The 15,615-nt window shown below is 33.4% G+C and overlaps 2 protein-coding genes across 5 annotated transcripts; both read left to right on the top strand.

Moving 5' to 3' along the window:
* The first annotated feature begins 392 nt into the window (after window positions 1-392).
* Window positions 393-7,149, top strand: LOC122397176 (calcium channel flower). Of its 2 annotated transcripts, XM_043396140.1 has the most exons (6): window positions 393-563; window positions 651-771; window positions 1,039-1,246; window positions 1,338-1,445; window positions 2,164-2,323; window positions 4,293-4,411. In XM_043396140.1, exons 1-5 carry the CDS (start codon window positions 561-563, stop codon window positions 2,285-2,287), a joined length of 564 nt encoding a protein of 187 aa, XP_043252075.1. In that variant the 5' UTR covers window positions 393-560; the 3' UTR covers window positions 2,288-2,323; window positions 4,293-4,411. The 2 variants fall into 2 exon arrangements, with proteins under 2 accessions (XP_043252075.1, XP_043252074.1); XM_043396139.1 differs by lacking the exon at window positions 2,164-2,323 and having other exon boundaries at window positions 4,293-7,149.
* A 2,658-nt stretch (window positions 7,150-9,807) lies between these two features.
* Window positions 9,808-14,498, top strand: LOC122397183 (mediator of RNA polymerase II transcription subunit 26). 3 transcript variants are annotated; one of them, XM_043396155.1, is made up of 4 exons: window positions 9,808-10,038; window positions 11,159-11,233; window positions 11,325-11,600; window positions 13,121-14,498. In XM_043396155.1, the coding sequence occupies exons 1-4, from the start codon at window positions 9,976-9,978 to the stop codon at window positions 14,300-14,302; spliced, it is 1,596 nt and encodes a 531-aa protein (XP_043252090.1). In that variant the 5' UTR covers window positions 9,808-9,975; the 3' UTR covers window positions 14,303-14,498. The 3 variants fall into 3 exon arrangements, with proteins under 3 accessions (XP_043252090.1, XP_043252092.1, XP_043252091.1); XM_043396157.1 differs by lacking the exon at window positions 9,808-10,038 and adding an exon at window positions 10,132-10,192; XM_043396156.1 differs by lacking the exon at window positions 9,808-10,038 and adding an exon at window positions 10,153-10,196.
* The last annotated feature ends 1,117 nt before the right edge of the window (window positions 14,499-15,615 follow it).

Here is a 15,615-nt window from a genome sequence, read left to right as displayed (position 1 = left end):
TTCGACCAATCAATATCAATTTAATAGCCAAATCTCCAATAAGACGTGACTTCTAAAGTTTAATTTTATAGATAGAAATACTTTGTTAGTAAGTTTATATTAAATAATACAATCTACTTGTTATGTACAAAAACCTTGGAATGACATGAATTTTATGCATAATTATATAATTTCCTGCTCCTTTGTCCTAACATTGCTAGTTAAGGGTACATTTATCATAAGCGTGTCTATTGAGAATCTGTGGTTTGTCTGCCAACTCAACTGACAATGACTAACAATGACAAAGATTTTTCGAAAATGGTAAAGAAAGGTACATATTCGCCATCTTTGTCGACTCTCCAAATTGTCCGAGGCGCCACAGTTCACTTACGCGTGCTTTTGCGTTAGTATGCGTGAGTAGTGGGGCAGATCCTTGATGGAACCGGTCTGCCGTCTGGCATCGTTGCTCACGGGTCGATTTTCCGTACATCAACAGATCCTTACCGTGCTCAGCACGGTGTGCTGTCAGATCCATTTTGGTTCTGTCAGCTGGTAAAGAAGAGGAGTGTATAACAATCAAAATGGTAAATGTGTTTTGTGTGCGTGGAATCGGAATTGGTTCGACACGTGCCTACGTTTTCTAACGATCGTAATTTTCTTTCAATTTCCAGTCGGTCGTTGAAAACATATTATCGATTATGCAGAAACCAGGACAGGATCCTGTTGCCAAGGACGACGTACCCTGGTGGATGAAGTACGCTGGCCGAGGACTTGGCACCGTAGGAAGCCTAAGTACGTTTACGCTGAGTATATACGTCACAAAGCATATTTCATCCTCACAGATTTAATCCCTGCTCATTATTTCTCAATTACCAAAAATTTCGCTTTATCTTTGAAATTCGCATACCAATTCTTTTCTAACATAGTTACACAACCTTAAATCTTAATCCATATTTGTTGGTTGTAACATTTCTTTTGTCTTTTTGAAAATCATATTATCATCGGTCTTTGTTTATAATTCTATCGTACTATGCAGTAATTGTTACTGATTTATTGCAGTTGCAATATTTCTTGGAGCTTGGAATTGTGCATCGATACTCTTGGGTTCCATAAATTGCTTGATCAGCGGCATGTGGCAGATGGTGGCTGGTTTCATAGTCATAATGATAGAAGCGCCGTGCTGCTGTCTGTTTATTGATTTTGTACAAAACCTTAGCGACTGGGCAGAGAGCAGACCCTATTGGTACAGGGCAGCTGTGTATTGTTTGTAAGTTCCTTTGATTCAACATTCGAAGCATGACTGTATGTTTCTTTTCATTTCTGAATGAATATTAGACATATGTTTCTTTTTAATCCAGGATAGCGCTTCCATCAGTCTTCCTTTGTATAGGACTGAGCAGCCTGTTCGGCAGTGGTTTGATATTTGCAACGGGTGTAATATACGGATTAATGTCGCTCGGAAGAAAGTAAGTCAGTCATTTTACACTTAAAGTAATTCCTTTACACATAAACTACCTTTCGTACCTATTTCAAATCACAATGATCATTTGTTGTCCCATTACTTTAGTTAATGTGAGTGAAATGTGCGGTAAGTTTCTTTAATGTGTGTACATTGCTTACGGGTGGAGTGGGTATTTATGTTTGAAATTGTTGCTGTGGTTTTTGGGTACATAACTTAATTCATCATTGCGTAAAATATTTATTATTTCATTTATATCATCGTATTATAATTAAGGATCAAGTTCTTGAAACCTAAGTAAACAAGAAACTTTAATTTTTATTTCATTTAAGGAAAGTTCATTTGTTCTTTAAATGTTAATAAAATATTCCTAAAAGTTTTAAAAATTTTGAAAACATCTTGAGGTAAAAAGAATGTTAACATTTTAAATATCTGTGTTAGAAAATTATCTAAATGTTCAGTCTATTTTTTGTAATCGAATATTTTCGTAATTAGCTATAAAAAAGTAATCAATGTGAGATTATGTCTTTAGAATTGAAGAAGACTTGTTTGAAACAGGTTTATCCGAAGTGAATTTATTTAAAACAGTTTTGTTTGAAACAGCTTTGTGTGAAAATTGTTGTCCATTACCAGAAATTATTCAGATTTAAGCACAGGGAATTTGAAGTGTTGAATTTAATAGAACGAAATTACTAATGTTGTTACTAATCCACTAATAATAACAGAGGATCCAGGCCCGACCAAGCAGGAATGACGTCGGGTATGGGTTCCCCACAGGGTACGGTACCCCCTACTATAGATCACCCTCCAACTATCGTGGAGGATCCCGATGTCTGGAGCTCTACATAAATCATCAAACATTCATTGCACCACTTCACTAACCAGGCAATAATATATTAAATTTAATGGTACTCTTATGTTTGTAGTTCTCTTAGAAAACACTATACAGTAATGTCTTGGATATGGGCTGCTGTTTAGGATCGAAACTGATCAAAGTTGAAAAAAGGTAGATCGTCCAGGAAATTCAGTGTGGCTTTTTTCCAGACAATGCAAATGAGATGGAAATGCATAACACGGCACATTGATATTTCACAAAACATAAACATACTGTGCTTCACTGACAAGAAGTCCTCTGACTAATCCAGGCTCGTTTGTTCTAAGAGACTTCTAGTCAGTGGAGCACTGTACTTGATCATTGAGATAAGTGGGAAGCTAGTTTTAAGAATTGGTGCCGATAGCAACTGGTCAATTTTCAAGGCATCACTGTACCTTTATAATTAGTAGATTTTATATTCACAGTAATACAAGTTCCATTATCCTGTGTTAGATTCATTGGTCCTGTTTCGCTAAATTTCTGTGGTAAAGTTTAGTTTGTGATTTATAAGGGAACCTAAAAATTCTTATTCTTTTAGATTTGTAAATGTTTTTGTCCTCTATGCAAATGAAATTAGATTGGGAAAATCTGAAAGCAAAGGAAACAATCGATATTGTATCAATTTTATTTAAAATGTGTATGAAGGAAATATGATTTATATGAAAGCTTGAAAGAAGTGTACATAGAGTAAATAGTTTTTACAGAACATATTATGAACTGTTTTCTTTGTTTTCGAATTTTTGGAAACTAATTTCAGTGAGATAGAATACAAGATCATTTAGACATTTTGAAGAATAAATGTGAAATTTTATTAGAAACATCAGGCGATCTGAACAAAATGAGTTTAAAATTCTGCAAATTGACACCCATACATTAATTACTATCTAATTTTGTAAAATTAAAATGCATGCTTAAGTTTGACAAAATTGTTTCCTAATCTTAAGTAACCATTCATTTACATGCAATCACTTTCATTAATTTGCAAAGTCCATTGCACAGCTTTCGACTTGTTATTTTAAAACAGTATGCATGCTACCATTCTTGTATACTTTCAGAGTTTCAAGTAGAAATGCAAAAAAATCAATTGTACAAACTTAGAAGTTACAATAAAGAATAAAACCACTTTATGCAACATCTGGAAATCATGGTTTTAGTTGGATTAAGGTTTACATTAGAATAATTATAACAAATTTTATTTCAAAACCATTATTTATCGTACTTTTTCAACTCTAATAACTAATTTTCTTCAATTCCTGCCAAAATTCCGAAACATTAAAAAATTTAGGTAGTTGCAACATTTATGCAACTGAAAATCATTTTTTTAGTTGTGTAATATTTTATATGGGAATAATTTTAATAAATTCTAATTAAAAGTTATTATTTATCTTGCTCTTTTAGTTTGTACAACTAATTTTCTTATATTTCTACTCAAAAGTTCAAAACTTGCTTTAGTTACGCACTACAATGGTATAATACTTTTTTGCTTACTCAAAATTATTAATCTTCTATATCCATTCATAATTATGTAATTTTAATGTTTAACATCGATTTAAATCGTATAATAAAACAGGATTAGTGTCGAAACTTATTACAAAAACGTCGAAATGATAAAATGTTGTGTTTTAAAGGTAAATAAATAATGTATATAGATAGTCTTACAATAACAGATTTCACTTTTCCTGTAATAAATTTCTTCTGTTCTGTAAAATGCAATATTCGAAGTTATAAAGATTAGTAGCAATTTTAAGAGAAATTTATTTATTTATACATATAGTAAATATAAATTATTTAAATCCAGTAAAATAATAATATATTTTGAACAGTGACTATTTTCAATATCTCGTATGCAAATAGTCTTTGAATAGTTCTCACAGTTTCATTGAAATATCATTAATATTACGTTTGGCTTCTCATTACAATTAAGCACATCTTCAGAAGGGTGGAAAATTGTTTGGATTTTAATGACTTCTGAATTTTTAGGGCACCTCTGCGAGAAATGAGATCAGCAGCGACGATTGTCGAGGTTCCTTCGTCGAGTACGCAAGCCACTCTGGTTGAAAATGCTGAACCGATGGGGTTTTCAAACAAACCGGATAGTAATGTTTGACTTGTAAAAATTAATTGGCAAAAGATCGTTTGGCGCAAGTGGTGATGCATATTGATCGATCGAAGAATAACCAAGCCCGTGAACATTACTATAATAAGACGCTTGTTTCTATCCAACGATATCTTGGAAATTTTATTCAATATGCAATTGCCGTTTGAATTATTAGTAATGTTTGTGTTGGAGTTTAGATAAAATATTAATTATGTAATGCTTACAACCAATGTTGTTTCGTCATACTTATTATCCAATTTAATTGCAATTATAAGTTTTAGATCAAAATGAAAGACCACTGTAAAAATTGTTTCATGGGCTCGGTCTTCATGCGGTCTTTTTTATCTGACGTGTGTCATAATGAAACTTCTGACGTTGGTTGATTTTGGACGTAATTTCCCATTGAAATTTTACATTTCCACGAGATAAGTTTCCATTTTCGGGTAAATGACACTTCCAAAATGTAAAATACTTCGAGATTTCGAGGAAGACTATATCGGATCATAAAAGTGGTCAAGTACCATATCTTGTTGATTTAATAATTCTTCTCCTTTTTTATGCATTCTTAATGCATTCTTCTCTCTGCCAAATTTATTGTACATATATATATTCGTATATGTATACCTATATAGGTCTGAATTAATATGTAATTATTTTACGCAATATGTAAATTTGTGTTGCATTGTACTTTTCGTAGTTTTTTTTTCTTTCTGAAATGTAGATTTTTAGAAGTTTAATTTGTAATAGTTGGTAATTTCATTTTTGTGGCCAAATATATTTTAAAAGTTTATGAAACTAACTACTATTTTGTGATATAGCAAAGAAAAGGAATAATTATTACGTTAGTGTATTTAAATGTATGAATACATTATGTTCGGGACGATCCTGACATTTGCATTAGTATTCCTTATATTCGCGATTGGTTTTTACTCAATATTAAATACGCAGGTGATTCCGCGCTCATTGTTGTAGTAAAATTTTTTTAATTCTTTTTTTTTCTCAATATAAAGTTATATCATGTACCACTAATCAAATAAGCATTTACTTGCTATTCCGAATTATCAATATGCTCGATTATTTTCTTATCCTACATTCCCATGTTTAGTTAATTTATTTATTAAGAACAAAAGACTATAGACGTTCGGCAACGAATCAGTTTTTCCAATTCCTTTAATATTGCATTTGCCAAATGAATTTAATTTAAAAGCCATTTTTTAGAGGCATGCAGATGATTGTATTGTCATAGTTAGTATTATAAACCTAATTTTTATTGTGATTCACATAATATATATGTATATACATATATATATATATATATCATTGTGATTGTGTATGATTAAGAAGACTTTTATGTTCGTATATAACAAGAAAATTAGTATACTTATGAATCGCATATAAGGTATTAGTTAGTGTCTATAGAAAGATGGAAAAGTATGCATGCAATATAATTATTCATTGCATGTAGTTCATGTACAGCACCCATCTACACACAGGACTCGCACACACATACACACACACACACACACATTGAACATTTCTGGTTTCGATAATGGTATTTCTAAACATCCTTTACGAAATATATTTATTTGAAACGTGTAAAATTTTGTTGGTAAACGTAAGGAAAAAATATGTTATCGATCTCTATGTAATGAACTGTTAATTAACAGTTATCAGTATGAACATTTATATGTAATGCTCAATAATAAAAACGGATTACGTAGTATAGTATATCGTACGAGTCAAATATTATACCGGAAAGTCAGGGGTGTACGGGTAATCGCGCCGCGGGTCTGGACCCGAAAGTTTGTTACGCTCGGGTACCCGAATATTTATAAGACTCGGGTACCCGACTCTCTCATTGGAGCTCGAAAGTTTCTGATAATTGGGTACCCGAAAACTTGTAAATCTCGGGTACTCGAAAGTTTGGTCTATTCGGTAGTTTCTAATGATGAAGTCGTATCGAGTACCCTAGTCTCTTACTGGAATTCGAGAGCTTACAATATTCAGGTACCCGAAATTGATGTCGCCACTAGAATTTTACAAATGTTCGTGTTCCTGATCTTACTTTGATTTCGGGTACCCGAATGCTATAAAATCAATTCTTCCTGGCCGGAAACTCTAAAAACTTACTCGGATTCGAAATGTCGGGAACCCGTCCACCCCAACCGAAAGGAATTATCGAATTGTTTTTATGATTCTATATCATTTCAATAACAAGCTACTTCTATTACATCGTTAAAAAGCTAAGATTCTGACTTATGCGAATGAAACAACAAAATAAAATATTGAGTAGAATTTCTGTAAATGTATTATGTACAATATATACCATAAATTTACATGCGCAATGGTTTATTGATATTGTAAGTAGCAATACAATGAGAATATGATAGCTATATTTTTCTGTCATAAAGAAAAATGTGTTCAAAAATTGAATAATTTATAGTTTTACACATACTCATGACCAATTATCAGAATTAATCATATCTTATAATGGAAGGACATACATAGTTTGCTACAGATTAATGTATTGCGTGTAAATTAAAAAAAGAAAATGTAGATATTTAACTTCTATTATACAACATATCAGTTGGTATATTTATTATTCGTATAATGTTTATTGTACTATAGTGGTTATTGGTCGGCTTCTAATACTCGCGCGAAAAAAAGTAGTATAAAAGTATTTTCAACGAAGACTCGAAAATGTTCAATTACACTAATGGCATTTATTAAACAAAAGCTTGAGACATATTGTTACGTACATATTATATTAGCAGTCAAAGTAACAAATTGATGGGTTTGATTATCTGTTACATATGTGTATAGTGAAATTGTCAATAAATAAGCCAAATTATTAAAATTTTAACAGATTTTTTAATTAATGTCAACTAAAATAAATTCTCAATAAGCAATCATTATTTATTTAATCTACAATTTTATTAACAGTATTGTTAATAGTACCAACCAAATTCCAAAGATTTCGTTTATACTTTTGTTATTAATAAATTTGTGTTGAATATTATAGTATATAATACATAAATAAATAATCAAAAACAATAAAAATATAATTACGTTCGTGAATTATAATTGGAAAATTAAAATATGAATTAAAAACTTACCAACAGAATTCATTGAAAATATACTAAATTCTCCTATAATATGGTTTCCATGTAACATATTTTTAAACATTTCCATATCCCTCGTGTAGCGCGAATTTTTCCATCGCATTTTAGTTGAAAAAAAAAAAACAGAATTCCCCGTTTATACTAAATGAGATAATAAAATAGTTTCTTTATAATTATGTAGAATTTGGGCAACATTTCATTAAATTGTTAAATTTTTGTTTATTTTAATTTCAATGTACTAACTTTTAACTTCTTCCTTTATAGACGTAAATTTATGTTATAGCCTCATATTAACAATCTTTCAGGCATACGTTTATTGTCTGTTTTTGTTCGTTACTTTTAAATAAACCAATCATGTCTGATTCTAATATTTCAATTTTAACAAGAATTGTTACTACTTTATATCGGATTTGTATTATTTCCAAGTATCGATACAACAGGGAATGAATTAACCATGTTATAAGAGGATTGACTGAATTATATTAGGTTATAATTTATTTTTCTCTTTATTATATTCGTTGAAAATTTAATGCTGTAATGTATTTTATACAATAATGCTAACAATAACGAAAGAATGTTTCATAAGAACGAACGGTCGTATTCTTTTCCAGTAGAAAGTAGTAGAATAAAACTGTCAATGTAATAACATTTTTGCAGGCTTCATTACATGTGAAATACTAATTTTCATTGTTTTCTCTTCTTAGTAACATATTTAATTGTTATTTAAAAATTTACATAATACAGATAATTTAATCGATACAATTTAATGTCATAACATTTGTCTACTTACCTTGGTTACTTTTCAATTTTCGGTGAATATATTTTCGTTCAAATACAATACAAATTTAAATAGCGAATTAATAAATATAAGAACATCGAAAATAATAAATTCTAGTAGAATCTATCTAGCAATAAAATGTTACTAGAAAATCAAACTAACTTTTGATTTGAAGGTGTTAATATCGTGACAATGATGTAAATGCTCATTGACGTTGCACACTGAAGATTGAAGATTGAAAAGTAACTAAATAAATATCATGCCGGCAAACAATTCACTGGGAACTGTACGTGAAAACAGCTATATTGGTCTAAATAATTTGGTTACTTTTGAATATCTGGGCTAGATGCACACGAACGGTGCGTTTCTATGTTTTTCCTCGTTTTACAATTAAAACAACAAAGACAGACAAGGCGGTGTTGCTATGTCTGTATTTGTTGTTTTCAATTGCAAGACAAGGGGAAACAGAAATGCAACGGCGATGCACCACTCGTGTGTATTTGGCCTTATTGATCTTCAGTTAGTGAATATCAGGTAACAATAAATATTAAGTAATTGGTAAATTCGTTCACGTTTCTTTATTATATTATTAAATACTGTCAATTTTATATAGGTCTTATTCAACCACTAATATATGTGTCATTTAATTCGATGATCTGCTCTTTTTTGGGTAATTTAAATATTTTATTTACGGTAAAACTTTTCGTTTTATTTATTAATTTTCTGATACTAAATCACAAGTAGGTTTGATTGCAGTTCTAAGATGTTACTAGAACATCAAACCTATTTGCAATTTGGTGTCGTTAGTGTCGTGATATTACCGTTGGCGTTCTGAATTTATTATTTTTATTATTTTCGTACCTATTAATTTATTATTCAAGTTTGTATTACGTTTTAACGAGGGCGTAACAAAAACAAGAAAACTTCTATTATAAAATCTTTATAATGAAATACTACGATATAGTGAAGGAATATATCAACAGCTTAGAGATCACTAAATGTAAATAAGTACATTCAGTGTATCTCTATCTACAGTTCGTTCTATGAGCAAGAATGATAGAAATACTTTAAAACGATTAGCTTACACGATATTACAACTTTTTACCAAATACAGATAAATTTTATCGTCCGAGACAATTTTCTAAGTTATTCAATAAGAAACTTCAAAGATAAATTTAATAAACAAAATATTCAATGACTCGATACTCATCAAAGATTGAAAAGTAACTAAAGCAACATATAAAATTGTAAAAAGTGTAACCAAAGCAACGTTTAACATAGGAAACGTTCGAAATTAGAAAAGGAAATTTTCAAAATAGGAAGAAACAATTGAACGAAGAAACTAGTGGGAATTCGATATTCGAGTATGGCGCCATTGAGTGGGTAGTGGGGATAGAAGCGAAGTGTGGTAAATGGAGTAATCGTCCGACCACGAGAGGAGCTAGTAGCGGTGTCTCGGCAGTACGAGGCGGCGTGGGGCTAGGGACGATGCATGGGCTGCGACTAGGAGGCACTCGGGAGGCAGGGAGGGCATGCGAGCGGAGCACAGTTCAGTAGTCGCCATTGCAAGTCCCCCCGTGCTCTCGTATTCGTGTCACTCGTACGCGTGGAGCCGATTTTCCGCTAACCTAATCTCCCCGCGAGGGCCCTGAGTGTGCCCCCCCGATGCAGAGATATTGCAACGAGCTCACCGAAAGATTGTTGAAATCTCTTGACAAGGAATACAATGTAAGTAGCGGAATGAATCCGCGATGCGCCATCCGTCCGCTCACGCAAACGGCTATCGGGCCACTCTCGATCCCCCGTGCGCCGTGCGCCGTGTGCCTGTACCAGTGGCGTGCGCGAGAGTCTCTGAGAATGTAGTGTAGCGGCGGCTCCGCGTGTGAGTGAGTAACGTGTACCTCTATGTGCACGTAAGCTGCCAGACGGCGGAATATCGCCTATGCACGAATGTGTGCACGTCGAATGTAAACGATTCTCGTCGATCTACCCTGGAGCATAACCTTTAATATTACGACGAATCGTTCGATGTTCAACCAGGAAATTTTGAAACACCTTTTGTTCTCTCATTTCTATGTTCTTCCAAAACTTTGTTACATCTGTAATAACTCGGTCCCTCACGCTTCCATACGAACAGTATTAATTAACATTGTATTTTTTGGATCTTCTTCCTCCTCTCTCTTTCTCTATCTCTCTCCCCCCTCCCCCCCCAGCGGAAATAAGATTGTGTTTTTATTGTATCGAAATTTCGGATTCCTTGGCCCAATTAAACTCCTAAACGGTCGTTGTTCAACGAACATTTTCGGGTGTACTGTTTGTTCCATATTTAAAATGCCCATGGATACGGACACGTGTTGACTATTGTATTTTCCATGGACGAATCGTCGTACATAATCGTCGACAGTTTTGTCTTTTGGTATCGAAGTAATCCGATATCACTGTGGACGGTTGCCGACAGCGTTTTTTAAACGATGTTCTCAGTCTTGCTAATAAATCGATACTATTGAAATAATTGAAACGGAAAACTGGCTTGCCACATAATAGTACATTATATATTATTGCTGGGAAACCGATTTTTCCATCGCGTTGAAAATATTTTAAGCAATCTACGAACTAATTGAATTATCACTGTATACGCGTTAGTTACGAATATGTAAAAAGAATAAGCAAAAGTTTGTCTCGAATAAAAACATCGCCAATTATGTATCTGTTATTTTTAATAACAATCACGAAACGATATACAACGTTTTTTCACAAGTCATTTTGAGAAATATTCGATGTTCAAATGCCATTCTACTGATTGTAGAAAGTATGTCTATTTGGGCAATAAATTGTCAAAATTTCTCAGGTCGTCGATATGGGAGCTGTTGTGGATGTCATTACGGCCCTGGAAAAGACGACGATCACCAAGGAGTTGCTCGAGGTAAATAACACTCTAACAAATACATCAGTTATTACGAGTCTTCTGTGTTATTTGTATGCATTCACGAACAAAATTCTTTTAATGACTTCAGATTACAAGGCTTGGTAAACACATTAATGAACTACGACGAAAGACAAGTAATGATGCCCTGGCTAAGCGTGCAAAGGACTTGGTACGCCGGTGGCGGGACATGGTCCTACCATCTGCTCATTCCACACCGCAACCCACACCGGCAGACACAGCACCGCCTGCTCTCAATGGAGCAAAGCCACACAGCCCTGTGCTAAGATGCTTCAAACCACAAAGTCCAGCGCTGAGAGGCTTAAAACCTCAGAGCCCACTGTTGAGGGACACTGCTGCTCTTAGAGTGAGTTATGCCAATTTGATATTTTGTAAGAATGTGTGCAATTGTTTGTTATACTAAACTTATATCTCATGAAACTCATTTCTACTTTTATACCTCATAAAATCAATGTGTAGAAGAAGGGATGATATGTACATTATAATAAAATTAATAAACCATTGGGACAAACATATATTTTTGCTATGCTAATTTCCGTGTCTAAGGATGTCAACATTTGTTAAAACTATACTGTGAAAAATGGAAATATTCGATAGTTAAATGGAGAATTTTTTACTGTATAGCATTTTTTATGCAACTAACATTACATCGGACTGACCATTGACCAATTAAAATTTTTAATTTGATTATGAATTGAAAATTGAATTAGTTGATTCATGAAAGTAATTGTCAATTGTTGACTGAAAAAGTTAGTTGTTGATTTAATGGAATATAATGGAAATATATTGGTATTAGTATAGTATATTGAAAATATATCTTTTAGTTCATGATAAAATAAAGCCAATAAATGGCATAACAAAAATGCAAGAATATAATTTTTTTATTAGTGGTTATTTTAATAAGATTTTAGGCTCTACTATCCGAATATAATAATTTGGACAAATAAATACAATTATGAACATTCATATAATGATCTAATATCACAGTACTTGATATTTAATCAATTGTTCTTTTGACAATTGAATTCCTACTGTTAATTGTTAATCACAATTAAACGAAGAAATAATTCACAATTGAGAATTACGAAAAATGCATTAAATTTTAATTAGTCAAGCCTACAAGGTTAAATTGAGAATGTTTTGTACTTGATACAATGATTTTGTCCCTTCCAAAACTTTTCTTCTGTCTAGAATAGATTGTGTACACAATCTTAATTGATTCAAGCAGGTTTGCAAATACTTTGGGGAAAAAGTATTGAAAAGAAGAAGAAAACTTTGATATTTAAACATATATACACATACAAAGTATGAAAATTCGCGCAAATGGGAACTACGGAACTGGAATTCCAAGCTTTAATACTATTTTACAGACCAAACAAACAAAATTAATTAATTAAGATTTCATTTGATTTTGCTTCCATCATAGATAGGGAAGAAACTTATCCAACATTTTTATATAAAATTATTTACAAAGAATGGATATAAATATTTAAGAAACAAAGAAATTGCAAGAAATGATCGTTCTTATTGGTAGACCAATATTATTAAAAATCTAATCAGATTTCCAGTGTAAAGGATAGTTAAAAACTTATCTCGAGTCTTCTCAAAGTTATTAAGCCTCTTTCAAACAGAGTGTAATTATTCTTTGTTGTTTTGGTACCTAGAATCTCTTCTTAGAACCTCAAACACTATAGAGACATTAAAAAAAATTGACTAATATTGTTGATGGACCACTATTATTAACAATTCAATCGGATTTTGAATGCAAAGAGAAAGTTAAAAACTGTCTTAACACTGTTTTGTTACTAATTGTATCGTATGAAGTTAAGAAGTATTGCACAAAGTCACACAATATTCTCGTTGCAGGTGCTTAGCCCAGCTTTGTACGTGCACAACGACAATTCTCATTCTCCGAACGCATCGTCGAACAAGCAGCAGTCAATCACTACGACCAGCAATCACAAAACCAGCTCGGATGTGGCGTCGATGCTCGGTACGTCGAGCCAAAATCATGTGACGGAAGCAGTGCCACGAACTCACAGTTCCAACAAACGTCTGCGAAAAGAGGAACCGACGATAGATCACCGTGACTCGGACCCGATCGCCAACAGTGAGCCGTTCATAAAAAAGCAACGTTTGAACGGCGAAAACATAAGTGGTAATTTAAATTTGCAAGTGCCTAGCCCGACGTTGAAGGAACGAGTCAGTGATCGTTTCGCGGATACGTCGAACGATCCGGACGATTCGGGCCCGAAGAAGCGCGGTAGAAAGAAAGGCAGCAAGTCTACGAAGAAGCAACCGATATTAGAGGATCGTGTTAAAGAAAAGCTAGCCAGCATATCGAGGAATCCGAAGCTGAAGACGACTCAAGAGCTGCTAGCCGATCTCCGTGCACGTGGCACCAATTCTAGCATTAATTCGAGTGCTCTACCTAGTCAAAACGTGGAATCGCCGAGCGTCGAAGACATTCTGAGAGGCAGCAACGAGCAAGTATCGAAGTTACTTCGTTGCTCCCAGAACAACTTGTCCCACAGAAGCACGGTTCCGGAAAGCTTGCCGGAAAGTCGGTTGAAAGTTGCGGGGAACTGCAACGATCTACCATCCAAGTATCAAGACGTGTACAAAGAGAAATCGGCGACGAATTTTCAGAAAAGCCAATCGCAATCTCAAGATCTAACGGTCGAGGAGATACTGGCGAAATTACCGCCTCTAGATCCAAGTTCTATAGATTGGGGTGAAAACGAGAATGAGCCGACGGAGGACGAAAAGAATACAGAGTACCCGCCTAGAGAAATTAGAACAGAGGACATAGAAAGGTTACATACGCAGTGTGTAGAAGGACTGAACGGAAACTTCCAACCAAAACTATCGTCGTTAACTTCTACGTTAAAGGAGGAGAGGGAGGGAATGTCAGAGATCAATGGTGTAAACAGTGTGTATAGTCAACAACAACTTGACGAGGAATTTCGTGAATGGCATCAGATGCTCTCGAGGGCCAGTTACGATGGTCAAATCCTTCACATATTGCCTTATGTTATTATTGATTAGTAATTTTATTATCTTATTCTATTATTATTCCCAAACTTGTGAAGAATCCCTGCAAAATATTAAAGAGATCGATCGACGATCACTCTATTAAACCAATTTTGTATTGCAATTTACGATTGCTATTTATTTCTTGTATATGCTCGTGTTTATCTACCACCCTTTATCATCTTTTATGAATTATTCATTATTATTCAAATTGAACGCTCTTTTTGTTATTTATCACCGATAATTGGAAGTGTGTTACACGCGGAACCGATAAACTTATCGTCATTAGTTTTGTTATTATTGTTATTGTTGTTAGGGGTGGACGCGTATTTGAAATTTCAGGACTCGAATGTTTGGGAGTTTCGTAATTGGGACGATGATAAGTCTAGAGACGTTGTAACGATGGGAATTTAAATGGGAAAACTTGATTGAAAAATTACGTTGATACGTCACATTTTTGTCGTTCAAATGTTTCTGGGCTTATTATTATTAGGGATCAGGGGTTTCCAACTGTTTGTAATGCTCGGGTATCCGAATAATTTGTAAGATTCAGGTACTAAAATAATTTGTAAAGTTCTTCTAATTTTGTTATTTTTTCTCTGTAAGATTTCTAAGTGTTTTCGTATTCTATTTGAGTGAAATCAGATTGTGAAAATCCTCAATTATGTTTTCTTCCCACTAATTCCAAATAGAATAGTTTTCACACAATATATTCAACATATCATGAAGATTCGGGTACCCGAAGTTTTTGGTTTACAACCGAATTCATTTATAAGTGTTATTATTTCAGTTATTATTATTATCTTAATTATCACCGAACGATCCGATTTTTAATTTCGGACACTCAATTCAAAAATTGGATCGGGCAGTGATGATAAGCTTAAGAACTTTCTAATTATGGACATTTCGATGGAAAACTTAATAGGAAATCATGTAAAAACATGAAATCTCTGCCGTTATAAAGTTCTTGGACTTATCATTGAGTAAGCAAGTACCCGACATTTTGGATTTGGATCATGTCGGGGTCCGAAGATTTGTAATACTCGGGTACCTGAAAATCGAAGTCGGGTTAAGAATACAAAAATTTGTAAAATTTTTATAAAATTTTACGAGTTATTTGGGTGCCAGAATATTACAAAGCTTTGGAGTACTTGAATCTTACGAATTATTCGAGTACCTGAGTGTCACAAAGTTTCGGGTGCTCGTACACTTATAGCAAAATCCCATTTAAAATAACCCGATTCGTGATATAAGATTCGAATCTTACAAATTATTCGGGTAACCAACTATCCCAAATTTTCGAGATTTCACTCGTGTCTCTGGTGGTA

Source organism: Colletes gigas, unplaced genomic scaffold, assembly GCF_013123115.1.
Source record: "Colletes gigas isolate AHSC1104 unplaced genomic scaffold, ASM1312311v1 Colletes_gigas_Sc00009, whole genome shotgun sequence".
Classification (NCBI taxonomy): domain Eukaryota; kingdom Metazoa; phylum Arthropoda; class Insecta; order Hymenoptera; family Colletidae; genus Colletes; species Colletes gigas.
This window is presented reverse-complemented; position numbering and strand designations above follow the sequence as displayed.

Excerpts from the sequence above, each read along its gene's own strand:
- LOC122397183 (XM_043396155.1), top strand. The coding sequence starts at position 9,976 with ATGCAGAGATATTGCAACGAGCTCACCGAAAGATTGTTGAAATCTCTT. Across the intron at positions 10,039-11,158 it reads CTCTTGACAAGGAATACAAT|GTCGTCGATATGGGAGCTGT; the intron begins GTAAGTAGCGGA and ends AAAATTTCTCAG. Across the intron at positions 11,601-13,120 it reads GGGACACTGCTGCTCTTAGA|GTGCTTAGCCCAGCTTTGTA; the intron begins GTGAGTTATGCC and ends TTCTCGTTGCAG.
- LOC122397176 (XM_043396139.1), top strand. Across the intron at positions 772-1,038 it reads TGGCACCGTAGGAAGCCTAA|TTGCAATATTTCTTGGAGCT; the intron begins GTACGTTTACGC and ends GATTTATTGCAG. Across the intron at positions 1,247-1,337 it reads AGGGCAGCTGTGTATTGTTT|GATAGCGCTTCCATCAGTCT; the intron begins GTAAGTTCCTTT and ends TTTTTAATCCAG.